Here is a 26580-nt window from a genome sequence, read left to right as displayed (position 1 = left end):
AGTGGTCAGTGTAACTGTGCCCGGGACTGACAGGCACTCTCCCCAGACAGTGTTTACCTTACTGAGCTGGCCAATCATCCCACAGGCTGCAGACATAACACCCAAACTATCGCCAATATTCAATTACGCCTTCTTCTCCTGAGTAATAGCCAAAGCCACTTATGAACTATTTGCAGGCAGTTCAGGCTCAATGGGGCACATCTGCAAATTTGGGCCCCACAGCAATGGGGCAGCAGCTACTTTTGCCCTGCGTTAAAGGCTGTTGTGGAAAGCCTTTCCAGAAGAGTGTAGACTGCTAACGCAACAATAGAATGTCCTATAAGCTCATATCTGTGGGATCTGGCCTGGGACTAAGAAAAGGGTGGGCAGGTGAGGCAGCTTCCCTGGGCACAGAGTCTTCATGTGTTGGGAACCCATAGAGTACATTAAACTGAGCTGACCTTCTCTGCTGCCTGGGGGCTGGTTTACCTGACAGTAGGATCCCCAGCAGAGGAGCAGTGATATCTCCATGGTGAGGTTCATTGTCTGCACCAGGGGCACACTTAGATGGGTGCTGGTGTGATCAGCACCGGGTACCAGCACTCTTGTGGTACCAGCCATGACAGTGTCCCTGTGTACAAAACCAAAGGGGAGGGGAACTCAGTATTGATATCCATGGTTTTGGAATTGAATGTCCATCAAGCCTATATTAGTGTTATCAGGCCGGGACTAAGGCAAGGCGGGGGCAGGCAGGACAGCTGCCCTGGGCACAGTGTCCTTATGTGTTGGGTGGGGCCCAGATAAATGTGCTTTATGGGTTGCCGCCATATGGCGCCCTCCCCCAGCACATAAAGACACTGCACCCTGGGCAGCTGCCCTGCCTGTCTACACCTTCTCTTAGTCCATCCCTTAGTCCATTCAGTGGTGAGGTTCATTGTCTGCACCAGTGGTGCACCAGAAGCCATGCTTTATTGCTAGTAGCATACTGTAGATCTCAGCTGCAGAAATGACCAGGGGTGTCCACATCAGAGAGAGGGGGGCACAGTTTGCCATCTTTGTCCTGGGCAATAGATTACCTTGTCTCAGCACTGGGTCTGATGGTCAGATGTCCACAAACCTTTAGTCTAATGCCCCGTACACACAATCGGACTTTCCTTTGTTGTCGAAAAATTTGAGAACCTGCTTTCAAACATTTGAGTGCGGAAATTCCGATAGCAAATGCTCGATGGAGCATACACACGGTTGGACTTTCTGACAACAGACTCACATCAAACATTTCCCATCAGAAATTCCGATCGCGTGTACGCGGCAATACAGTGTATATCAGTGCTTTATAAATATGGGAGATACACATTAGCATTAATTCTGAATTGAAATCTGTCTGCTTTATAAAAAAAAAAAAAAAACACTAGATGAGAATCCACAATTCTGTATTTGAAATACTATCGGAAAACATAACACAGTAAACATTTAAAAATAAAAAGTCAAAGATTTTTTTTTTCCCATACATTTTGAAATAACAATTATAACTCAGAACTGAATTCACTAAAAATAGCAATCTTTATCCCTTTAAAGGAAACCTATGCTTAGAGAAAAATAGAGGTTGCCATGACTGATCTGTCCTTCTAAAAATGCTATTTGCCTGGCTGGCATATGATTTCAAAACCTAATTGATCTTTCCGTTTAAATCAGCTAAATATATTCCAGGTGCATCAAAACAAAGGGTGTTCAAAGTCTTATGCCCCGTACAGAAGAAGTTTTCCCATCGGAATAAACTCTGAAGGTTTTCCCAATGGAGTTCCAACAGAATTCCACTGAAACTGTCTTGCGTACACACGATCACACCAAAGTCCGATCGTCAAGAACGCGGTGACGTACAACACGTACGATGGGACTAGAAAAAGGAAGTTCAATAGCCAGTAGCCAATAGCTTCCGTCTTGTACTTGCTTCAGAGCATGCGTTGTTTTTGGTCCGTCGGAACAGCATACAGACCAGCGGTTTTCCCGATAGGAATTGGTCCCATCGGAAATATGTAGAGCATGTTCTATTTCTAGGTCCGTCAGAATTGTCAACGTAAAAAGTCCAGTGGGGCATACACACGATCGGAATATACGATGAAAAGCTATGGCTATGAACTTCCTTATTCTAGTCCGGTCATACGTCATGTTTGAATCCTTCGGACATTCCGCTCATGTGTACGCGGCATTACAGTTTTATTAGAAAGCAGCCACAACCTGAGTAGAAAAGCCTGGGCCCTGCTGGCATTCTGCGGAGAAGGATGTGTGCCCTCTGTGTGCAAGCAGTGGTTTCTCTGCAGAGATCTGACACACCCCTATTGAGTCAGGCCTATAGCAATCAACAAAACTCAATGTGCATACTGATTGGGGGATCTCTACCTCTGACTCAGCAGGCGATGTATAGGACTTCTGCAGAGAGACCACTGCACAGAGGGCAAACATCCTTCTCTGCAGAATGCCAGCAGAGGCCAGGCTTTTCTACTCAGGCTGTGGCTGTTTTATAAAGAAAATGAAGTAAAGTATGTTGAGTACCTTTTGTTTTGATATACCTGTAATGTATTTAGCTAATTTAAGTCAAAAGTCAAACTGTGCTTCAAAGTGATTTTGAGCACAAACATTTTTTGACCCCGCTAACCGTTAGAAAATCGAACAAACGCTCTTAAAGGGAAAATTTCTAAAAACAAAATTCCACTAGCGTATAGACAGCTTAAAGTGGAAGCCCATGCAAAAACTAAAATCCCTGCATCTATAGCCACCAACATTCTAACACTAACCTCTCTAGCCCTGTAAAGAAAAAAAATCTGTATACATACCTTTTTCTGCAGGCGGTCCGACCTGATCTCCAGTGGCGGAAGGTCTGATCACACGCTGAGCTGTCAGCCATGTCTTCGTTGCATGGGCAGGTGCAGAGGACACGTCCCTCAACGGAAGCCCCATAGTAACTCTATGGGTGAAGTCACTTCCCATTCATTTCACAGACGTTGTCGACATGTACTCAGCAGAGCTTCCACCCCTGGAGATTGGGTTGGATCGTCTGTAGAAAAGGTATGTATACTGATTTTTTCTTTTATGGGCTAGAGAGGTTAGTGTTAGATTGTCTTCCACTTTAAGTAGGGCCCTGTCACCCACTCAGTGCCATCTCTCATTTGAAAAAATTAAGTTACAGTGACAGGGGGAGGCATGATCTCCCTTCCCCCTTGATACATTGGCAGACCCTTCCCTAGGAAAAAAGAGAGCTATAGTTCACAAAAGAAAGCGTAATTGAAATAAAAGAAAGCCAAAGTGAAAAGGAAAGTCCATTGGCCACGTTATAATCCTTAGGCACAAGGGATTTTTTTTCCTGAGTTACGTTTTGCTCTGGTGTTGCGCTTACAAAATTAGGCGGAACCACTTTGACGGAATGTTCCTCATTCTGATCATTCAGCAGGACGAGATAGGGCAGCTCCGCCAGATGTGTTTTATTGGACAGGTCGCTGTTGCAGAGGCTTTCTGAACAGCAGGATCCTATCATCTCGACGGTCACACTCCCATAGGTTAGAGTGTGCTTACCACAGTGGTATCTCATGGAGCAGCTCTTGAGTGGAATGGTTGTTGTTTCGTTACCTGGACAGAAGAAAAAGTCCATCGTTAGTCACTGAAGGCCTGGAAGAGCAATCACTTGTGTTTGATTCAGAAATCCGGTCTACAAGTTACTTGCACTAAGAAAACTGAATCATTTACCATTGCTGACCTCCTTCTGAAAACAATGGATGACTGGCTAATTAAAGCGGGAGTCCGCCGGGACTCCGCGTTTTTTTTTTTTTTTAAAGTCAGCAGCTACAAATACTGCAGCTGCTGACTTTTAAAATAGTGACACTTACCTGTCCAGCGCGCCCGCGATGTCGGCACCCGAAGCCGATCTCTAGATCGACACTCGAGTGCTGCCGCCGCCATCTTGGGTATGGGAATCAGGAAATGGAGCCTTTCGGCTTCATTTCCCGGTTCCCTACTGCGCATGCGCGAGCCGCGCTGCGCAATGAGGACGGTCCCCGCTGCCTCTGGGATCTGTGTGTTTCCCAGCAGGCAGCGGGGCACTTGCGGAAGGGGGCGGGCACTTGCGGAAAGGGGCGTAATGTACGCCCCTTTCCGCAGAGAGCTAGCCCAGAAGTGGGTGCAGTTACCTGGATTATCCAGGTAACTGCACCCCCCTCCCCCCTGAAAGGTGCCAATTGTGGCGCCGGAGGGGGGGAGGAATCTGATGAGCGGAAGGTCCATTTTAGGGTGGACCTCCGCTTTAAATAGCTACTAGCTTGTCAGTCAGTACCTGGCCACACCCAACCATTCTGGATTGACAGTTCTGCCTCTTTTGCTAAAACCCTCCCACTGTGAGCTGCAGTACCTGGGTGGGGAACTTTTGAGATACATATGAAGGAGGATTTGTCTCAGTCAAGGCTTACTTATGAGGTTTGTGTATCACATAGTAACTCATACAGGAGCCTTTGCACGTACTGTACTGTACTGTAAGATAAAAACCGCAGAGGTGATCACATACCACCAAAAGAAAGCTCTATTTGTGGGAAAAAAGGGTGCACATTTATTTTTTGGGTACAGTATCGCATAAGCACGCAATTGTCAGTTAAAGCAACGCAGTGCCAAATTGCAAAAAGTGCTCTGGTCAGGAAGGGGGTAAATTCTTCCGGGGCTGAAGTGGTTAAAGCAGAATTCCAGGTATGGCAATTTGATCCAGCTTGGAAGTATGTTTGTACTGTAGCCATGGCTGCTGGGGGCAGTGAGAGATATGGAAGAGAGGCGGCTGTGCTCTGGGCTGTTCTCCCCCTCCCTCTGCCAAATCCATTGCACTGGGACCAAAGCAACCTTGCATCTATAGCGGTAGGTCTGTGTGACTCTGGCCAGCAGCTCTCCTCCCTCCTGTTCCCACCCATTCCTTTTGACGGCCACTGCTTTCACCAATTAGCGGCGGGAGGGGGGGAATACCAAAGCTGCCACTGTGCACACTGGGACATATAGAGGACCTGTCAGGGACACACTGGCCATAGTGCAACTGAAACTGAGAAGGGCACACAAATGTCCAGGTGTGGCCCTGCAGGTGCCTATCTTGCGGTGCACAGGCACACATATATACCACTGATATTGACACCAAGTGGCCCATATAAGTGCAGCAGCTGCACTAGTTGGTTGCTGTCTGATCTACGGCTCTTCCTGTGTCCGTTCCTGTACTTGACTGCTGTGATTGACCTGGCTTATCCTGACCATACTTGAACGCTACCTGCCCTGACCTCAGCCTGCCTTTGGATTCTGCTTGCCTCTTGCTCAATTGTCCTCTCCAGTGTTGCTGACCTCTGCCTGTATCCTGACCCTTCTCCTGCCTGCTGTCCATGCCTGTACCTGACAGTCTGTTGCTGACCTAGCTCGTTTGACTGTATATTCTGTTACATGTCTGCTCTGCTCTATACGTTAGTTATCTGGTTCTTGCTGGTCTTCCATCTGCCACGTGTTACCAGTCTACTCTGCACCTGTGACCAGTAACCTGCCAGCCAAGCAACTGCCAGCCTGCTGTCTGCCATGTCCCACGACTGTTGTTCCTGCTGCCATCTGCCTGTGTTGGTCATCTTATTTGTTCCTGGCAAAGCACCTGCACTTCATATGTGCGGTCTGCTGGACACTCTACAGGCACTCCTACCTCTCTGTGCTCCCAGGGCCACTATCTCACTAACAGTGGTCCCTGAGCTGGAGCTGTAAGAGAAGCCTTCCTCTGCACACAAGGCTCTACCGTCAAGTATGTGACAGGACTGTTGCCTTGCACAGGGATGGCTACAAACTACAAATCCTAAAAGACTCCAAGACACAGGGAGGAAAGAGAGGGAATTTTTAGTATACTGGCCAGGAAACTTCTGGACTTTTTGGTGTCTAGTGCCTAGTAGTTAGAGGAGCTCTCCCAGGGTACTCGCTTACTCACTGGAGGCCAGAACGGTAGGGAACCTAATCTGGGGAAACTTTGTACAGCATTGCCACCTGCACCTTTGCCACAGACTAGGCTGGAGTACTCATCCTCCATCTGTCCATGCCGCTGCTTGTTGGACGTTTCGGGGAGAGATTGAGGTTGCCCATTATGCTGCAGACATCCATAGCTGTACCCTTGGGAATGTCCCATTTTTATGAATGAATATTCATATAGGTAAATGTGATTTACTATATGCAGATGTGTTTAGTTGTAAAGACATCAATGTGGAGCACTTTAACAGCTTCAGCCCCGGAAGATTTGGCTGCTGAATGACCAGGCCATTTTTTGCGATTCGGCACTGGGTCGTTGCACCCAAACAAAATTGACGTCCTTTTTTCCCCCACAAATAGAGCTTTCTTTTGGTGGTATTTGATCATCTCTGCGGTTTTTATTTTTTGCGCTATAAACAAAAAAAGTGCAACAATTTTAAAATAAAACAATATTTTGTACTTTTTGCTATAATAAATATCCCCCCTTTTTTTTTTTTTTTTTTTTAAAGCAATTTTTTTCTCAATTTAGGCTTATATGTATTTTTCTACATATTTTTATTAATATTTTAATAGAAATCACAATAAGCGTATATTGATTGGTTTGAGCAAAAGTTATAGCGTCTACAAAATGGGGCATAGATTTATAGCATTTTTATTATTATTATTTTTTTTTTTACTAGAGTGCCGGGGATCTGCGATTTTTATCGAGACTGTGACATTATTGCGGACAGATTGGACACTTTTGACACATTTTTGGGACCATTGGCATTTATACAGCAATCAATACTATACAAATGCACTGATTACTGTAAAAATATCACTGGCAGGGAAGGGGTTAAACGCTAGGGGGCAATCAAGTGGTTAACTGTGTTCCCTCTCTGTGTTCTAACTGAAGGGGGGATGGGACTGTCTAGGGGAAATGACAGATCACTGTTCATACTTTGTATGAACAGATGATCAGTCTCTTCTCCCCTCAGAGAACCTGAAACTGTATGTTTACACACACAGATCCCGGTTCTCTGTGTTTCACAAGCGATCACGGGAGCCCCGGCGGTCATCGCAAACCCGTGAGCACTCGCATCGGCTCTGGCAGCATGGAGCGGGCATGCGCGCCCCTAGTGGCCACAGGGCGAAGCAACGTTACATAACGTCGTTTCGCCCAGCCGTGCCATTCTGCCACAGTAAAACTGTTTGCTTAAACCAGTCTTGTTTAAACTTAGCTGATCGATTGATTATTTTGTGGTTATTTGTAATGCTTTGAACAAACTGAAATATTGATATCGACATCATGCAATCTAGGCTAGTAACTCATCAAACTTGCAAACGAATGCATTATTTATGGTATGGTTTTATTTTTCATTTTTGTTTTTAGGTTTTTTAGACAGTGGAATGTGTCTTTTTTTCAAATAAAAATCTTTTTTTCAATCATGAAATTCAACAGGTCTGATATGTCCATGCATAAAGGGTTAATAGACCATTCATAGAGTCGTAACATCAGCTGCTTCATCAACTTAATAGAAGATTGATCTTTGCATGTGAATGAGGGTCTCAGCTTGCCCTCTGATTGGATCTTCATTTTTTGAATATGCGTATATACACCATGTCATTTTATGTTTGCAATAGCTATGATTAAGCACTAGTGAGAGCGGTGTTAAACACGCTAGCGGTTTGCTATTTTAATCTGTTTTGTACGGACTGTATCTACAATAAAAGAAACAACTATTTTTTGGAGTGCGGCTATCCGAATATTAATTTGCTCATACGACTGGTGAGAAGGGTGGAAGCTAGATATGTGCGGTTCGTTTCATACGAATCGAAATTTGTACAAATTTCCGAAAATTCTTACATTCGGAAGCATCCGAAATAGGAATTTCTATGCTTCCCAATTGTATGCGAAATACGAAATTTCATTGACGGATTTCAGATCCAAATTCAATTACAACGGAAACGCGACTGGTGTTTTGTTGACCAATCAGAGGTTTTCTTCTGCTGCTGAGTGAGGGTTGGGAAAATTACCTTTTTTAATATGGGAGTGGTTGACCGGTACTGGTAGTCGATGGAGCGACTCGTGGAGCAAAGGAGTCTGTAAGCCAAACCAATCCCAAATCAAAGCCGTCGTGCAATGTAATATTCCAGTGTGGGAGCTTTAGACCTCAGAGGCAAAAAATGTTGGCTGCAGTTGGGTTTAAATAATGCCCATTCTGCATCCTTTAATTAAATTCTCTAATGTTTACCTGGAATGAAAGACATAATTACCAGTCGATATGGTGAGTTTTCCATCAAAGCAGTGGTTGTACGTATTGTAGCATTGTTTTGCAGGAGCGCTGGATGGCGAACACTCTTCTTTAGGTGTTCCTACACAGCTGTAGCATTGCTCATCGTTAGGTACTTGAGTTATATTATCTGCATAGAAATACAACACAATGACATCATTTGGGATTTCGTTCCAAGAACACAACGTGAGATATTTTTCATGTTTAGTACCCAGTGAGACAGAATATAGAAATAAGGTTATCAAGGAGAAAGATTTTTTAACAGAGGAACCAACCAAACAAGCTGAAAAAGGTTGGTATTTGTGATGTTTAATGGTGAGGTTTCCCAGATTAGACAGCTGTGGAGGCATATATCTTGTATTACATAAATGGAACTACAGCTACAGAAGCTTAGGAATATAGGGCATCATACTTCAGTTGGCTCATCCATGAATCAGTGTGGACAACAGCCTGTTAGATGTCCAGGAGCCCAAGCTACAATCGTTATACTCCAGCAGAAAACCAGTGGGAGAACCCAATTTTTCGAAGTGGTGGTTGGTTTCCAATGGGACCATGCAAGTGCAAACAATGCATTATAGGTGGCTTCTTTGTACTTTTCTATTATTATCAGTCATAAGGATCTGGAGCGCCCAAAGCTGCTACCTTGCCTAGGGTCTGATTCTCAGGGCTGGATTAACGTAGGGGCTATTGGAGCTGCAGCTCCAGGCCCCTACCTTAATATAGGCCCAGCCACCCAAAAAGGACATGGAAAGCAATGTGTCAACGGAAAGAGATCTCCCCTGATGGGCCCTGCATTCCACATGCACCACCTGGGCAGGATGGTGGGACTGATAATGGGCACTGCATGAGCGGTCCTAACAGAAGCCTGGTGCATGCCAATGCAGGGCTCTTCAGACGTCTGGGGCTTCCATAGTGTTAGGCCTGCGTAGCTGCACTCTTTCAGCTCACAGTGCACGCCAATGCACAGCCCTTACAGAAACTTGGCAAATGAAATGCCAGGCTTCCCTAGTGTTGTGCTACTTTTGAGTTTGGGGCGCATGCCAGCACGGGCTCTTGGAAAGCAGAAGGGTGCCCAGTAAAAGGCCCACCAAAATCCTCAGCACCAAGCACATGATGCTCTTAATCTGGCCCTGCTGATTCTATGGTACTCTTTCTCTCCATTGCCACAAAGACTGATTCTGGCCCATTAAAAAAGAACCAATGATGATTGTACTTATGAAAGAAGTTGCATAATCAGTCTAAAAGTATATGAAAAGCCAAACCTTTTTTTGGCCTCTGTCAGGATTTTCTGCTGGTGTGAATGGGCCCTCACAGCTCATCTTTATTAGAAACTAGCTACAGCCTGAGTAGAAAAGCCTGTCCCATGCAAGCAACTGCAGAGAAGGCCCTTCGGTCCCTTTCACACATGACAGATGCCAGCAATGGATTTGCCCGCTAGCAGGGAATCTCTCCACTGATTTACGCTGAGCAGGCAGATGACAGGTCTGTGTCCGCTCCACTGATGCAGAGCGGACACGGACACAGCCTGCTGTTCTCTATGGGGCAGTCAGGTGTAAAGGGACCACCTCTCTGTTTCCATCCGACTGTTGTCCAATCCTAACCGATGGGGAACAAATCCACATCAATCTGTTTTAGTGGACCAGACTGGATCACATGCCGGCGGGTGTCAGCGGACACATGTTCGCTGACATGAGCTGCTCCATAGAAAAGAATGGAGGTTCCGTCCAGGTGCACCAGAAAAAAGAACAGGTGGACCAGATCGGAATGTCCGTGTGATTGGGGCCTTACTCTAGGTGTGGAAGCAGTGATCCCGCTGCAGAGGTCTGGCCTGCAAGCTGGAGCTCTCCAATCAGCAGACAACATAAGATTTGCTAATTGGAGAGCTGCAGCTCTGACTCAGCAGGGGGAAATATAGAACTTGTGCAAAGAGACCAGTGCTTTCAGACAGAAATAATGGGCCCATCTCTACAACATGCTGTCAGAGGACAATTTTTTCTACTCAGACTTGGCTGCTTTCTAAAGAAAATTAATTGTAAGACTTTGCTTACCTTTTGATTGTGTGCATTTGGAATATAGTTACCTAATTTAAATTAAAAAATCTATTTAACTATAAACGAATACAGTGGATTGGGACATGTTTATCCATCTTTGTTATGTTCAGTTAATAGCTGTGGTCATTGTTCTGCACACTGGGCTTTTATTCAATGGACCTGTGTTTATGTGCTTGAAATAACATGATGGTTTTCTTGATGTATGCCAAGTTAATTATGCAGATCACAGGCACCACCTACTGTTCCCTTTCTGGTATAGCTTTAGCTGTTTGTTTTAGTTACATATTGTAATTTCTAAGAATGTGTTAATAAAGTTGTTAGGAACCAGAGCATTCTGGGAGATTTCTCTAGAGGAAGTGAGTCAGCCACCATTTTAAGAAACCACAGCAAGACATTAAGGCTTTTTCTTCAATCCCTCGCCATCGCCTCTCAGCGAGCTTAAAAAGGGCGTTTTTGTTATCCCAGTCTGTGTTATAGAGCATTGTTTCCTAATTGCAATATGCAATACTGTACTGATTGATGTTTGTTTTATCAATTTGTAGTTTCTGGCTTGTTCTAATAAATTTAGGATCAAAGAAATATGGTATCTGAAGTTTATGGAGCGGGAAGGTTTAGCTCTCTGTCCTATAGAGAAAACAGTCATAATTTTACAATGCTGAGTGTATATCAGGGTAGCCTTCCTTGCTCGATGGTTTTGCCCAAGTCATGAAATGCACATAGCAGGGTAAAAATGGATGGCTCACTTTTATGACAAATGCTACAGAGAATGCTTGTCAAAATAATTACCATCAGGGGCAAGGTGGTAGTGTTTCAGATCCATGTTGGTGTTGCACAAGCTAGTGTTGCATTGGCTAAGTTGCATATATATGGATAATCCGTAGGATAATATGTTTTTTTCCAGCATAGTGGGACCACCATAGCCACAGCCTTTACTCAGCACAACATGGTTGTCATGACCTATTGAACAAGAGAACTTTATTAATACGAAGACATATTACATAGCCATGTCATAAGGATTTCATCAGCACAGGGTGGCTATTGGGATTATTAAATAAAATATGGCTGTCATGACCTATTGAATATGAAAACTTTATTACTACAATGATATATGACATAAGTATAACCACAACCATTTCTGAGCCCAGCTGTCAATACTCATTGAATCTTTATACGGCCGCGTACACACGGGCGGACTATCCGTCCAACTAAGTCCGTCAGACAATCCGACAGACAGTCCGTCCTACTTTTGAATGAACGGACTTGACCACACACGATGAACAGACAGTCCGCTGAAAGCTTGCGCGATGACGTGTACAGCACGTACAACGGGACTAGAAATACGACGTCCAATACACTGCAATGCAACCTTCGGCCGTGTAAATCCTTTCTGAGCATGCGCCTTACTTAGTCCGTCCAACTAGCCTACTCACGAGCGGACTGTCCGCTGAAACCAAGTTTGGCTGGACAATATTACGGAAATTCCGAAAGACTTAGTCCGCCAGACTGTCTGCTGAAAAAGTCCACTGAAGCCCACACACGAGCGGATTGTCCGCTGAAATACGTTTCAGCGGACCAAGTCCGTCAGACAGTCCGCCCGTGTGTACGCGGCCTTAGAATACACACAGGTTGTAATATGGAGATCACCAGTCAGCCGCTTGTAAAAATTAATAGTCTTTATTGGTCTCTCAAAACGAGCAAACACAAAAAGCTTTCCTCAGCAAATGTAAAGGCAAACAACCCATAGTCCTGGTATAATTAGGACCAAAAAAAGGCTCACCACCAGTATACCGGTCCCACACTTAGGGTTCCCATCCATTTTGGGCTGCAAGACAAGCCACGGGAGCTCAGCTCTGGAGCTAGTTGTTCCAGCTAACACCCAATGCGCTCCCCTTCTGGGACCCAAAATTCCTCTCCACTCCTCTGGATGCTGATTGGTGTTTTACCACCCCCTGGCAACGTTTACCACTATCAGTCATTTTTATTTTGATTGTCCTATTTTTCTTTGACTTTTATTAATCCTATGGAATAAACAGCACTATTCATTCTTTGACTGGTAGCAAGTTTTATTTATGCACCTAGCATTACTTTGGATTGCAATCGATCAATTTTTCAGAGCGCTGCCTAAAACATTTTGGGCTCATTTAAACTGTCTGTGAAAAGTGATTCGTGGAGGAATGCCCTTCAGAGAGAAGCAAGAAGGGAGCTCACAGGCTTAAAGTGATTTAAAGTCTTGATTTTTTTCTATTAAAATAACAAACATGTTATACTTACCTGCTCTATGTAGTGGTTTTGCACAGGGCAGCCCAATCCTCCTCTTCTTGGGTCCCTCACTGGCGCTCCTGGCCCCTCCCTCCTGTTGAGTGCCCCAGCATCAAGCAGCTTGCTATGGGGGCACCCGAGCTGCAGCTCTGTGTGTCCATTCAGAAACGGAGCTGCGTTTCAGCCCCGCCCCCTCTCTCTCCTGGTTGGCTAACTGAGCTTGATTGACAACAGCTGGGAGCCAATGGCACCACTGTTGTGTCTCAGCCAATCAGAAGGGAGAGTCCCGGGTGGCCCATTCCCTCATGGACAACGCTGGATAAAGATGGGGCTCAGGTAAGTATTGGGGGGGGGGGGGGGCTGCTGCACACAGAATGCTTTTTATCTTAATGCATATAATGCATTAGGATAAAAAAAACTTCTGACTTCACAAACATGTTAAGTGGGAGCAGTTGAGGGTGGTAAAAATGCAGCCCAACCGTCTATTTTACCACAAACCCAACCACAAATGTAAATTAGGCTTAGCTACTAAATGAACCGGTTTCTGTCCATTTTTAGCCATTTACCCATTTCCCGTCTGTCCTATAGTAATATGACATCCTCCCAGGATCATGCATCGAGCGAGCCCCACAGGACTAGCTGCGGCACGATCTGTCACGGGTGACAGATCATTGTACTGGGCTGCTGCAAATAACAGCAGATCACATGACAAGTATTCACAATGAATGGCTTAAATTTACAGCCACTCATTGGGATTGATTTACTAAAGGGAAATCCACTTTGCACTACAAGTGCACTGAATGTACTTGGAAGTGCACTTGGAAGTGCGGTCGCTGTAGATTACTATAGATCTGAGGGGAAGCTCTGAAGTGAGGTGAAGCTTGGCTGATTGTATCATCCAATCATGTGCAAGCAAAAATGCCCCCATTGTGTATTATTGTGCTGATCTCTGTGATTTGTCACAGTGATCACATGATACAGATACGGCCAATCACTATATATATATATTTTTTTTTACATACTGTCACCAGTCAATATTTCTGATCATAGCCACATCAGTTGTATAATGGTGTTGTACTGCATTGGTGACAGTATGGAAAAAAAAATGTACAAAAAAATTTTTTTTATTTATTTTCCAATAAATTGTAAAAAAAAAAAAAAAAAAAACTCACATGCCTCTTAATAAATAACTTCCAAAAAAGAGGTCATTTGGGGGATTTTAGTACTGTCCTGACATTTTCGGGCCTCAAGAAATGAGACAGGCCATCAGTACATCAGGCGAGATCAATGGTCAGATATACTGTATATATGTATATCATAGTTTGTGGACTCTATAACTTTTCTACAGACTAAATAATATCCATTAATTTGAGTTATTTTTTTTTACCAAAGAATTGGAGCAGTATATATTTTAGCCTCAGAAGAACGAAGAAAGATTTTTTATTTGCAAAATTTCATAACAAACCAAAAAAACACTTTTTTAAAAAAAAATGTTGGTCTTTTTCTTTCGTTTGATTAGCAAAAATAAAAACCCCAGTGGTGATCAAATGCCACCAAAAGAAAGCTCTATTTGTGTACAAAAAATGATATTTTATTTGGGTACAGTGCTGCATAATCGAGCAATTGTCATTCAAAGAGCGACAGCGCTGAAAGTTGAAAATTGGCCTGAGCAGAAAGGGGGTGAAAATTGTCCAATATTGAAGTGTATAAACAACACATATTTGTTCTACATACTTGTCTTTATGGCTGTGATGGTCTCCACACACATGTCATAATCTGGAGGGCAGGAAACATTCACCGCTCTGTCTGGTAAGCAGGCCCCTTCTCCTCGATCGATGCAGGTGTAACACTCGATGGTCTCAGCCTGGACACCTGGTGCATAGGATGAATAAGGAATGTTATTTAAAGGGTAGCTCCATTTTTGCGGGGAAAAAACTAGCAAATAAAAAAAAAATTGTATATACAATTGCTGCACAAGACATATTGTAATTGAATGTTGTAACAAAGCGTCACACACTCCTCTTGAGTGCTTTAGTCATATACCGATTCCTCCCAGTCTGAATATATAGATATCAGATATTCCAACCTCTAACAACCAGAAAACAAGACAATACTTGTTTGGTTGCTGAACATGGACTGTTTATTGAAACAGCGGGGTAGGCTGTCCAATCAGCAGTGAGAACTGTTGGAGGAATTCGCCCCCACCAATCTCACAGCTAATCTGCATACACATCCCATAATATCCAAGGCAGACAGATATATATATATATATAATATATTTATATTATTGCACTACAACTAAAAAAAGAAACAAAACAGAAGTAAACATTTTTACATATTTAAACCTACAATCTGATCTTTAACCACTTCCTGCACGGTCAATAGCAGATTGATGTCGGGAAGTGGTTCTGTTATCCTGACTGGGCGTCAGGGCTCGAGTGCTGCGGGAACGCATGGGAACGGCGTTCCCGTACTATTTCCACAGCGGGAACGCCGTTCCCATTAGCTATCTGAGCCGGGCCGGCTGAGGCTATGCAGCGCGTAGTCCGCGCCGCTCCTCAGCCGCCGAGTGACTGTGCGTGCCCACGCCGAAGTCATGTGACCGGTTGCTAGATGCGGAGCGGCCCCTGCCTAGCAACCGGTCACATGACTTCGGCGTGGGCACGCACAGGCACTAGACCGTCAGTGTGACACACGCGCGCCGGACTGTCCTCCCGCTCCCCTCTACCCAGTGCCTCCTGTGGAAACAGCCGCTGCACTTTGAGTTTACTTAGTTCTTCTTCCCCCAGAACAGAAGGGAAGAGAATACCAGGAGGTCAGTCACTAGTAGTGTGTAAGTAAGTTGCATTCTGCAATACCCTGCCAAATTGCCAATACTCATCCATACTGCCAATACTCATCAATACTCTGCAATACCCTGCCAATACTCATCAATACTCTGCAATACCCCGCCAATACTCATCAATACTCTGCAATACCCCGCCAATACTCTGCAATACCCCGCCAATACTCTGCAATACCCTGGCAATACTCATCAATACTCTGCAATACCCCGCCAATACTCTGCAATACCCGCCAATACTCTGCAATACATACCCTGCCAATACTCTGCAGTACCCTATCAATACTCTGCAATACCCTATCAATACTCTGCAATACCCTGCCAATACTCTGCAATACCCTATCAATACTCTGCAATACCCTGCCAATACTCTGCAATACCCTATCAATACTCTGCAATACCCTATCAGTATCAATAATCTGCAATACCCTGCCAATACTCTGCAATACCCTATCAATACTCTACACTACCCTATCAATACTCTGCACTACCCCGCCAATACTCTGCAATACCCCACCAATACTCTGCAATACCCTGCCAATAATCTGCAATACATACCCTGCCAATACTCTGCAATACCCTGCCAATACTCTTCAATACCCCGCCAATACTCTGCAATACCCTGCCAATACTCTGCAATACCCTGCCAATACATACCCTGCCAATACTCTGCAATACCCCGCCAATACTCTGCAATACCCCGCCAATACTCTGCAATACCCCGCCAATACTCTGCAATACCCTGCCAATACTCTGCAGTACCCTATCAATACTCTGCAATACTCTGCAATACCCTGCCAATACTCTGCAATACCCTGCCAATACATACCCTGCCAATACTCTGCAATACCCTGCCAATACTCTTCAATACTCTGCCAATACTCTTCAATATCCTGCCAATACTCTGCAATACATACCCTGCCAATACTCTGCAACACCCTGCCAATACTCTGCAATACCCTATCAATACTCTGCAATACTGTGCCAATACTCTGCAATACTCTGCCAATAAATACCCTGCCAATACTCTGCAATACCCTGTCAATACTCTTCAATACTCTGCCAATACTCTGCCAATACTCTTCAATATCCTGCCAATACTCTTCAATATCCTGCCAATACTCTGCAATACATACCCTGCCAATACTCTGCAACACCCTGCCAATACTCTGCAATACCCTATCAATACTCTGCAATACTCTGCCAATACTCTGCAATACCCTGCCAATACTCTGCCAATAAATACCCTGCCAATACTCTGCAATACCCTATCAATACTCTGCGATACCCTATCAATACTCTGCGATACCCTATCAATACTCTGCAATACCCTATCAATACTCTGCAATACCCTGCCAATACTCTGCAATACCCTGCCAATACTCTGCAATACCCTATCAATACTCTGCAATACCCTGCCAATACTTATCAATACTCTGCAATACCCTGCCAATACTCATCAATACTCTGCAATACCCTATCAGTATCAATACTCTGCAATACTCTGCGAATACTCTGCAATACCCTATCAATACTCTGAAATACCCTATCAATACTCTGCAATACCCTGCCAATACTCTGCAATACCCTATCAATACTCTGCGATACCCTATCAATACTCTGTGATACCCTGCCAATACTCTGCAATACCCTATCAGTATCAATACTCTGCAATACCCTGCCAATACTCTGCAATACCCTATCAATACTCTGCAATACCCTATCAATACTCTGCAATACCCTGCCAATACTCTGCAATACCCTATCAATACTCTGCAATACCCTGCCAATAGTCTGCAATACCCTGCCAATACTCTGCAATACCCTATCAATACTCTGCAATACCCTATCAATACTCTACAATACATACCCTATCAATACTCTGCAATACATACCCTGCCAATACTCTGCAATAAATACCCTATTAATACTCTTCAATACCCTGCCAATACTCTGCAATACCCTGCCAATAGTCTGCAATACCCTGCCAATACTCTGCAATACCCTATCAATACTCTACAATACATACCCTATCAATACTCTGCAATACATACCCTGCCAATACTCTGCAATACCCTATCAATACTCTGCAATACCCTGCCAATACATACCCTGCCAATACTCTGCCAATACTCTACAATACATACCCTGCCAATACTCTGCAATAACCTGCCAATACTCTGCAATAACCTATCAATACTCTGCAACCTGTGCCAATACTCTGCAATACCCTGCCAATACTCTGCAATACCCTATCAATACTCTGCAATACCCTGCCAATACATACCCTGCCAATAGTCTGCAATACCCTGCCAATACTCTGCAATACCCTATCGATACTCTACAATACATACCCTATCAATACTCTGCAATACCCTGCCAATACTCTGCAATACATACCCTACCAATACTCTGCAATACCCTATCAATACTCTGCAATACCCTGCCATTACATACCCTGCCGATGCTCTGCAATACTCTGCCAATACTCTTCAATACATACCCTGCCAATACTCTGCAATACCCTATCAATACTCTGCAATACCCTGCCAATACTCTTCAATACTTATTCCTTTTGTGGGATATTTTCTAATGGGCTGTGTAACAGAATTTGGAACAGGGTGTATTTGTGGTAGAAATTCCCTGCGAGGGAAAGATCATCACCCATTGTGTTGATTGTTTTGTTTGACACGTTATTTTGTTTTTGTAAACTGGCACTTTACAATACATGTTGTACTGTATTTTCTGTGAAGTATATATGCATATGAGCGTACCTTTTTTTTTTTTTTTTGGTGGGGGAATGGATCTTGGGTGGGAGTTCCCACACTTTTTTTCCCAGGACTTGACCCCTGCTGGGCGTCATATGATGTCCAGCAGCAATCGCGAGTGCGGCGTGTCAGTCTGACATGCCACATCTCTGATCATGATAAGAAGCCTCTGTCAGAGGCTTATTACCTCGTGATCAGCTGTGACCAATCACAGCTGATCACAGAGTGAACCAGTATTCCTCGGTTCACGCTGACAGGGAGAGCCGATCGGAGCCGATCGGCGGGTCTCCCTGTCAGAGGGGGGTCTGTGCTGATAATCAGCACATTGATTATCAGCACAGCTCCATCAGATGTAATTAAAAGCTGCCAATAGGTGCCCAGTCAGTGTCCCATCATAACCCCCTGCCAGTGCCCAATAAAGTGCCAATCAGTACCCACCACAGTGCCAATCAGAGCCAACAACAGTGCCAATCAGTGCCCATTTCAGTGCCCATCAGTAACACCTGTCAGTAACTAATCAGTACCTGCCCATCAGTGTCACCTGTCAGGGCCAATCAGTACCACCTATCAGTGCCAGTCACAGCCGCCTGTCAGTGCCCATCACACCCGCCTTTCAGTGCCCATCACAGCCACTTGTCAGTGCCTCCTGTCAGTGCCCATCAGTGCCGCCTATCGGTGCCCATCAGTGCTGCATATCTGTGCCGCCTATTGGTGCCCATCAGTGCTGCATATCAGTGCCGCCTATTGGTGCCCATCAGGGCTGCATATCAGTGCCCATCAATTCTACATATCAGTGACTCCTCATCAGTGCCCCCCAGTGCCAACTTATCAGTGCCCATCAGTGCCGCCTCATCAGTGCCTGTCAGTGAAGAAGAAAACAAAATGTAATAAACGAAACAAAGAAAAAAAAAATAAAAAAAAATAAAAATTCAAAGAATAAAAACCCCAGGGGGGGATCAAATACCACCAAAAGATAGCTCTATTTGTGGGAAGAAAATTATAAAAAATTTAGTTTGGGTACAGTGTTGCATGACCTCGTAATTGTCATTCAAAGTGCGACAGAGCTGAAAGCTGAAAATTGTCCTGGGCAGGAAGGGGCGAAAGTGCCCGGTATTTGAAGTGGTTACAGTATAAGAACAAACAATATAACAAATGAATGGCAAAAGGCAATTGGAGTTTTTCTGAATAAGGTAAACTAGCTGTTCATGACTCTGCATTAAGAATTAAAAAAATGATTTCAACGTATTTACAATTTAGATTGTAAGCTCTCACCAGCAGGTCCTAACTAACCCTCTTGTCTTGAATTGTATTGTAGCTGTACTGTTAATATTGTAAAGCACTGTGCAAAATGTTGGAATGTAAATCCTGTATATTATTGTTATTAATATTATCCCTAATGTAATATACGGTGATAAATATCCATTTTTTAAATCAACTATCTTTGTATTAAATAGGACTTGCAAAAGTGTGCCCATTCCAGAGAGGACAAGGTCAGGAACAATACAAGCAATGCTGATGGAGTATTTTACATACAAAAGTATCTGTAATAGTAGCCAACAGGTTATGAATTCCTTTTTTTTTTTCAAGTTTCTTTATTTTGATATTTTACTATTATTTTATTTCCTCCACAATTACATGTGGGCCAAGCTGTCCAGCGAAAGTGACAGCAGATAGGACAAGCTATAACACTTATGGATGTGCCTTAGGAATCACAGAAAAATGTTTTAATCTAAAAAAAAGTGAATAGATGGTGACTGTTTAAAGACCCATTGGCAGACTTCTAGTCGTCCTCAAATCCAGTTGCTCTCTTTGTAGCTAGAAAATATGAAAATGTCAAAAAATATAAATAAAAGCATGTAAAATTTAAAAAAAATGGAATTCATATACTTTATAGTTACTATCATTACTGCCTGCTGCTATCCGAATGTAACATTTTGCACAATAGTGAAGTAGTAAAAATAGAAGTCATTTCACTGACTATATGTTATCTAAAAGTCATCTGTAACTGATTTTCCTATAATAGGAGCAAGTATACACAATCATTAATATCCTTCATGTGAAAATAATGTAATAATTTTAACAGAACCGAATAAAAATAAATATAGATAGATAGATAGATAGATAGATAGATAGATAGATAGATAGATGAATCTAAATGTATTCAAGTTTCAATAAAGTTAGATTTGAAAAAAAATGCTAATTACTAAAATCGAATATGCATTGATGTTTTACTGTGTTTCCAAACCTTATTTTTAAATAATAGCTGGTGATCCTGCCACAAATATTCTTATTCAGGTACTTCTGGTATGCACAATAATTAATTTCATTCATGGGAAAATAATGTAATAATTTTAACAGAACCGAATAAAAAAAAAAAAAAAAAATATATATATATATATATATATATATATATATATACACATGTATATATAGATCAAAATATGCATTGATGTTTTACTGTTATTCCAAATGTTATTTTTAATCATTTTTAAATCTGCAGCTAATTTTTAAATAATAGCTGGTGATCCTGCTATGAAGATTCATATTCTGGCATGTGCAATCATTAATTTCCTTCATGTGAAAATAATGTAATAATTTAAACAGAACTAAATAAAAAAAAAAAAAAAAAATATATATATATATATATATATATATATATATATATATATATATATATACACACACACACATACATATATATATATATATATATATATATACATATACATTTACACACACATGTATATATCTAAATGTATTCAAGTTTCAATAAAGTTAGATTTGAAAAAAAAAATGCTAATTACTAAAATCAAATAAGCATTGATGTTTTACTGTTATTCCAAATGTTATTTTTAATATTTTTTAAATCCGCAGATAATTTTTAAATAATAGCTGGTGATCCTGCCACAAAGATTCTTATTCAGGCACTTCTGATTTTTAGATAACAACTTTCTCACATGTGCCCCTAATCGAGATTACAAATGTCTGCTAACACACTTTTAGCAAACATGGTCCACTGTTTTCACTACCAGAAAGCCAGATCAGAGCAATGATGTGCAACCAACACTGGAATGAGAGCGTGTAGGCAGGAAGTGCCTGAGAAAATGTGGAGAAGATTAGAAGGACTAAGATGCCAGAAAATTAGGTGAAAACAGTATACTATAAAACAAAACAAAAAAATACAATATATAATAATAACCCACAGAGCAAATTAAATGTCATCCAGTCTGGGTTAGGATCTACTTTAAGGACAGGTCCTCTTTTCACCCTGCTGAACATCTGGTCCCTACTACCTACTATAAACTGAAAAGCTTACCACTTCTGCTCAATATATATATAGACAAATTAGATTTACCTTGTAATTTGAGTCCCAGAAATTGGATCAAACAGATAATTGTGACTGAAGAACTCCATAAAATTCTGGATTTCATCCTTTCCCCACGGCTCTTTTTTGGGAGGCTGATTCTGGTTCCAGCCGGTGAGCTGCAAAGTGCAAAATGCTTCTCCAGAATCAGCTGTGTTTGGATCCAGTCCACAGATCATGAGCAGGGAACTCCCATCCAAACCTTAATAGCAGTAGAATCAGCACAACACCAGCTAGACTAACCCTGAAGCATCTTCTACTGGCAGAGTCACCCTGGTATGTGCAGAGCCCTGTCTCTGCCCTTAATCCTACAGAAAGCCTTTGTAAATGCAGTTTTATGAGCCTTTCACTTTGCTGTCGCTGCATGATGAAGGTGAAAGGATCACATTCAGCTGTTTTACAAGGCTTCAGAGCAGAACCTTACCCAAAACTTTGAGTTTTGGGTGAAGCATTTCAGGGTCTTCTGCTGGGACTTCATTGCTTATCAAGACCATGGTGGGCACCTTTTCATGTCCATGTCTACTGTGACCTTTCCTCTATGTCCATGTCTACTCTGACCTTTCTTCAATGTCCATGTCTATTGTCTCCTTTCCTCTATTTCCATGTCTACTGTGACCTTTCCTCTGTGTCTACTTCTACTGAGACCTTTTCTCTATGTCCACATCTACTGAGACCTTTTCTCTATGTCCACGTCTACTGAGACCTTTTCTCTATGTCCACGTCTACTGAGACCTTTTCTCTATGTCCACGTCTACTGAGGCCTTTTCTCTATGTCCACGTCTACTGAGACCTTTTCTCTATGTCCACATCTACTGAGACCTTTTCTCTATGTCCACGTCTACTGAGACCTTTTCTCTATGTCCACGTCTACTGAAACCTTTCCTCTATGTCCATGTCTACTCTGACCTTTCTTCAATGTCCATATCTACTGTGACCTTTCCTAAATGTCCATGTCTACTGTGACCTTTCTACTGTGTCCATGTCTACTGTGACCCTTCCTCTATGTCCATGTCTACTGTGACCTTTCCTCTGTGTCCATGTCTACTGTGACCTTTCCTCTGTGTCCATGTCTACTCTGACCTTTCCTATATGTCCATGTCTACGCTGACATTTCCTCTATGTCCATGTCTACTGTGATCTTTCCTCTATGTCCATGTTCACTCTGAGGTTTTCTCTATGTCCATGTCTACTGTGACCTTTCCTTTGTGCACATGTTCACTCTGACCTTTCCTGTATTTCCATGTCTACTGTGACCTTTCCTCTGTGCGCATGTCTTCCGTGACCTTTCCTCTGTGTCCATGTCCACGGTGACCTTTGTTCAATGTCCATGTCTACTATCACCTTTCCTCTGAAGGATCACGTTCAGCTGTTTTACAAGGCTTCAGAGAAGAACCTTACCCAAAACTTTGAGTTTTGAGTGAAGCATTTCAGGGTCTTCTGCTTGGACTTCATTGCTTATCAAGACCATGGTGAGCACCTTTTAATGTCCATGTCTACTGTGACCTTTCCTCTATGTCCATGTCTACTGTGACCTTTCTTCTGTGTCCATGTCTACATTTCAGGGTCTTTTGCTTGGACTTTTTAATGTCTTTTTAATGACTTTTTAATGACTTTTTAATGTCCATGTCTACTGTGACCTTTCCTCTGTGTCCATGTCTACTGTGACCTTTCCTCTGTGTCCATGTCTACTGTGACCTTTCCTCTGTGACCATGTCTACTGTGACCTTTCCTCTGTGCCCATGTCTACTGTGACCTTTCCTCTGTGCCCATGTCTACTGTGACCTTTCCTCTGTGTCCAGGTCTATTATCACCTTTCCTCTATGTCCATGTCTACTGTGTCAGCCAGTGCTTGGTCTTAGCACTGGTCGTACATTATGCAATTTTCTTTCCTTCAATGATGGGTTGAAGGTAAGAAAATCACTTGATTCCCCAGGGTTGATGAGGGAATCTCTCCCGCTATGCTATTGTATTCCATCGTCTGAATACAATTAATACTGCCACTGGCTATAGCCTGCAGCAGTGATCATACAAAAGAAAAACCCGACAGGCTGGTTGGACTGAGTATATTCAGTACTGCCCATAGATGGATCAAAATTTCAATCTGTCTTTGGCCAGTTTTTATATTCACTAAAGTATAACTAAAAGGACTTGATGTTTCAATCGCTATGGTACGTAAGCACTCTTGATGTCACAGATGGGGTAAAAAGTAAAAAAAAATAGGAAGGATGGGTACATCTTCATTGACATTTTGTTGATGAGCTCACTACACCTTCAGATGATTCAAGGATGATAACTTGAGATCCATTTGATAAGAATTCTATAAAAGGAAAATCTGGAAGTCCTACCTACAGTTGTGCTCAAATGGCAGAAATTGTGAAATGTTGGCATTTATATTGAAAATATAACTGATCATGCCAAAAAACTGTCTTTTATTTAAGGATAGTGATTACATGAAGCCATTTATTATCACATTGGTTTTTGGATCCTTTTTAAATCATAATGACAACAGAAATCACCCAAATGTCCCTGATGCAAAAGTTTACATACCCTGGAATGTTTGGCCTAGGTACAGACACAGAAGGTGGCACACACAGGTTAAATGGCTATTAAATTTAAATTTCTCACATTTGTGGCTTTTCAAATCACAATTAGTGTCTGTGTATAAATAGCCAATGAGTTTGTTAGCTCTCACTTGGATGCCCTAAGCAGGCTAGACACTGTGCCATGAGGAGGTAGAAAAGAACAGTCAAAAGACCTGCGTAACAAAGTAATGGATCTTTATAAAGATGGAAAAGGATATAAAAAGATACCCAAAGCCTTGAATATGCCAGTCAGTACTGTTTAATCACTTATTAAATGTGGAAAACTAGGTGCTCTTTTGATACCAAGCCAAGGTCAGGTAGACCAAGAAAGATTGCAACCAGAACTGGCGGAAGAATTGCCCAGGGTACAAAGGAAAACCCACGTAACCGCAGGAGAAATACAGGCTGCTCTCCAAAAAGACGGCATGGTTGTTTTTAAGGAGCACAATTCAACCATACTTCAACAAAAAAGATCTGCATGGTTGAGCTGCCAGAATTAGCCTTTAATGCACCAATGCCACAAAAAAAGCCCAATGAGACATGTCAAGGTATTGTTGGGCATATTGTAACCAGGCTTTTTGTAGAACTTGCACAGTAAAGGCTTCTTCGTGGCAACTTGACCATGCAGCTCTTTTTTGTTCAAGTATCATCATATTGTGCTCCTTAAAAACAACCACACCGTCTTTTTCCAGAACAGCCTGTATTTCTCCTGAGGTCATCTGTGGGTTTTTCTTTGTATCCCAAACAATTCCTGTGGCAGTTGTGACTGAAATCTTTCTTGATCTAGCTGACCTTGACTTGGTATCAAGAGATCCCCACATTTTCCACTTCTTATTAAATGATTGAACAGTACTGACTGGCATATTCAAGGCTTTGGATATCTTTTTATATCCTTTTCCATCTTTGTAAAGTTTCACTACCTTGTAACGCAGGTCTTTTGACTGTTCTTTTCTGCTCTCCATGGCTTACGTGCCGTGATGGCGAACCTTGGCACCCCAGATGTTTTGGAACTACATTTCTCATGATGCTCCACTACACTGCAGAGTCCATGAGCATCATGGGAAATATAGTTCCAAAACATCTGGGGTGCCAAGGTTCGCCATCACTGGTCTAGTATCTAGCCTGCTTAGTGCATGCATGTGAGAACTAATAAACTCATTGACTATTTATACACAGACACTAATTGGAATTTAAAAAGCCACAAATGTGTGAAATTAAATTTTAACAGCCATTTTAACCGGTGTGTGCCACCTTCTGTGTCTGTACCAAGGCCAAACATTCCAGGGTATGTAAACTTTTTTATCAGGGCCATTTGGGTGATTTCTGTTATTATTGTGATTTTAAAAGGAGCCAAAAACAATGTGATCATAAATGGCTTCATGTGATCACTATTCTTGAATAAAAGACAGTTTTTTTGCCATGATTAGTCATATTTTCAATATAAATGCCAATATTTCACAATTTCTGCCAGGGTATGCAAAATTTTGAGCACAACTGTAAATTCGCCAACATAACCAGGAAGGTAGCCATTTATACATATCACCTCAAAGAAAGGTGGCTAAAAGCCATTAAAGTGGTATTAAACCCAAAAACAAAAATGTATTCTATTGCTGTTTACCAATCCCTAATATTGTGGCTGCAGTAGTTTTCTTTTTTTTTGGCTTCTTTTTCCTTTAGGCCGCGTACACACGCGGGGACTGTTCGCTGAAACTTTGTTCGTCAAACAGTTGCCGCAACAGTCCGCTCAAAATTTGCATGAGCGGACTTGCCCACACACGAGTGGACTGTTTCAGCGAACTGTTTGCCAAACAGTTCGCTCAACTTTTGAAATGAACGGACTCGCCCACGTAAGGCGGAGGCAAGTCCGCCCATTTCGAGCGCGTGTACAGGTAGGCGGGGCCCGCTAAGGAGACGTCGCGGGCACCGCCGCCTGGAATGGACTTAAAGGGACACCCAACGCCGAAAAAAATCGGCGTGGGGGTTCCCCCAAAGTCCACAACAGACCCTTGTCCGAGCACGCTACCCGGCCGGCCAGGAAAGGGGGGGCGAGCGAGCGCGGGCCCCCCCACCCCAAAGCACCTTGTCCCCATGTTGATGAGGACAAGGGCCTCTTCCCGACAACCCTGGCCGTTGGTTGTCGGGGTCTGCGGGCGGGGGGCTTATCGGAATCCGGGAGCCCCCTTTAATAAGGGGGCCCCCGGATACCGGCCCCCCACCCTATGTGAATGAGTATGGGGTACAATGTACCCCTACCCATTCACCTGTGAAAAAAAGTACAAAAAAAAAAACACAACACAGGGTTAAAATATTTTATTGCACAGCTCCGGGGGTCTTCCGTCTTCGGGGGTCTTCTCCGGACTCCTCCGCTATCTTCTTGTAGCTCTTTTGCGAGCGGAGGAGTCCGGCTTTCTTCCTCCCCGCCGCCGGCCTCTTCTTCCGACTTCGGGGGTCTT

The 26580-nt window shown here is 42.9% G+C and overlaps 1 protein-coding gene across 1 annotated transcript; it reads right to left on the bottom strand.

Moving 5' to 3' along the window:
- Positions 1 to 1392: 1392 nt before the first annotated feature.
- On the bottom strand, positions 1393 to 21799 carry LOC143933717 (ly6/PLAUR domain-containing protein 3-like). Its single transcript, XM_077456711.1, has 5 exons — positions 21537 to 21799; positions 14306 to 14443; positions 11099 to 11269; positions 8245 to 8391; positions 1393 to 3600 (listed from the first exon to the last, which is right to left on the bottom strand). Exons 1-5 carry the CDS (start codon positions 21610 to 21612, stop codon positions 3218 to 3220), a joined length of 915 nt encoding a protein of 304 aa, XP_077312837.1. The 5' UTR covers positions 21613 to 21799; the 3' UTR covers positions 1393 to 3217.
- Positions 21800 to 26580: the final 4781 nt, after the last annotated feature.

The sequence above is a fragment of the Lithobates pipiens genome, unplaced genomic scaffold (assembly GCF_037356315.1).
Source record: "Lithobates pipiens isolate NorthernLeopardFrog02 unplaced genomic scaffold, aLitPip1_a1.2 Scaffold_27, whole genome shotgun sequence".
NCBI lineage: Eukaryota > Metazoa > Chordata > Amphibia > Anura > Ranidae > Lithobates > Lithobates pipiens.
The sequence above is the reverse complement of the archived record's forward strand: the minus strand, read 5'-3'. Positions and strand labels throughout refer to the sequence as shown.

Excerpts from the sequence above, each read along its gene's own strand:
- LOC143933717 (XM_077456711.1), bottom strand. The coding sequence starts at position 21,612 with ATGAAATCCAGAATTTTATGGAGTTCTTCAGTCACAATTATCTGTTTG. Across the intron at positions 14,444-21,536 it reads TCTGGGACTCAAATTACAAG|GTGTCCAGGCTGAGACCATC; the intron begins GTAAATCTAATT and ends CCTATGCACCAG. Across the intron at positions 11,270-14,305 it reads CATCACAGCCATAAAGACAA|GTCATGACAACCATGTTGTG; the intron begins GTATGTAGAACA and ends CTTGTTCAATAG.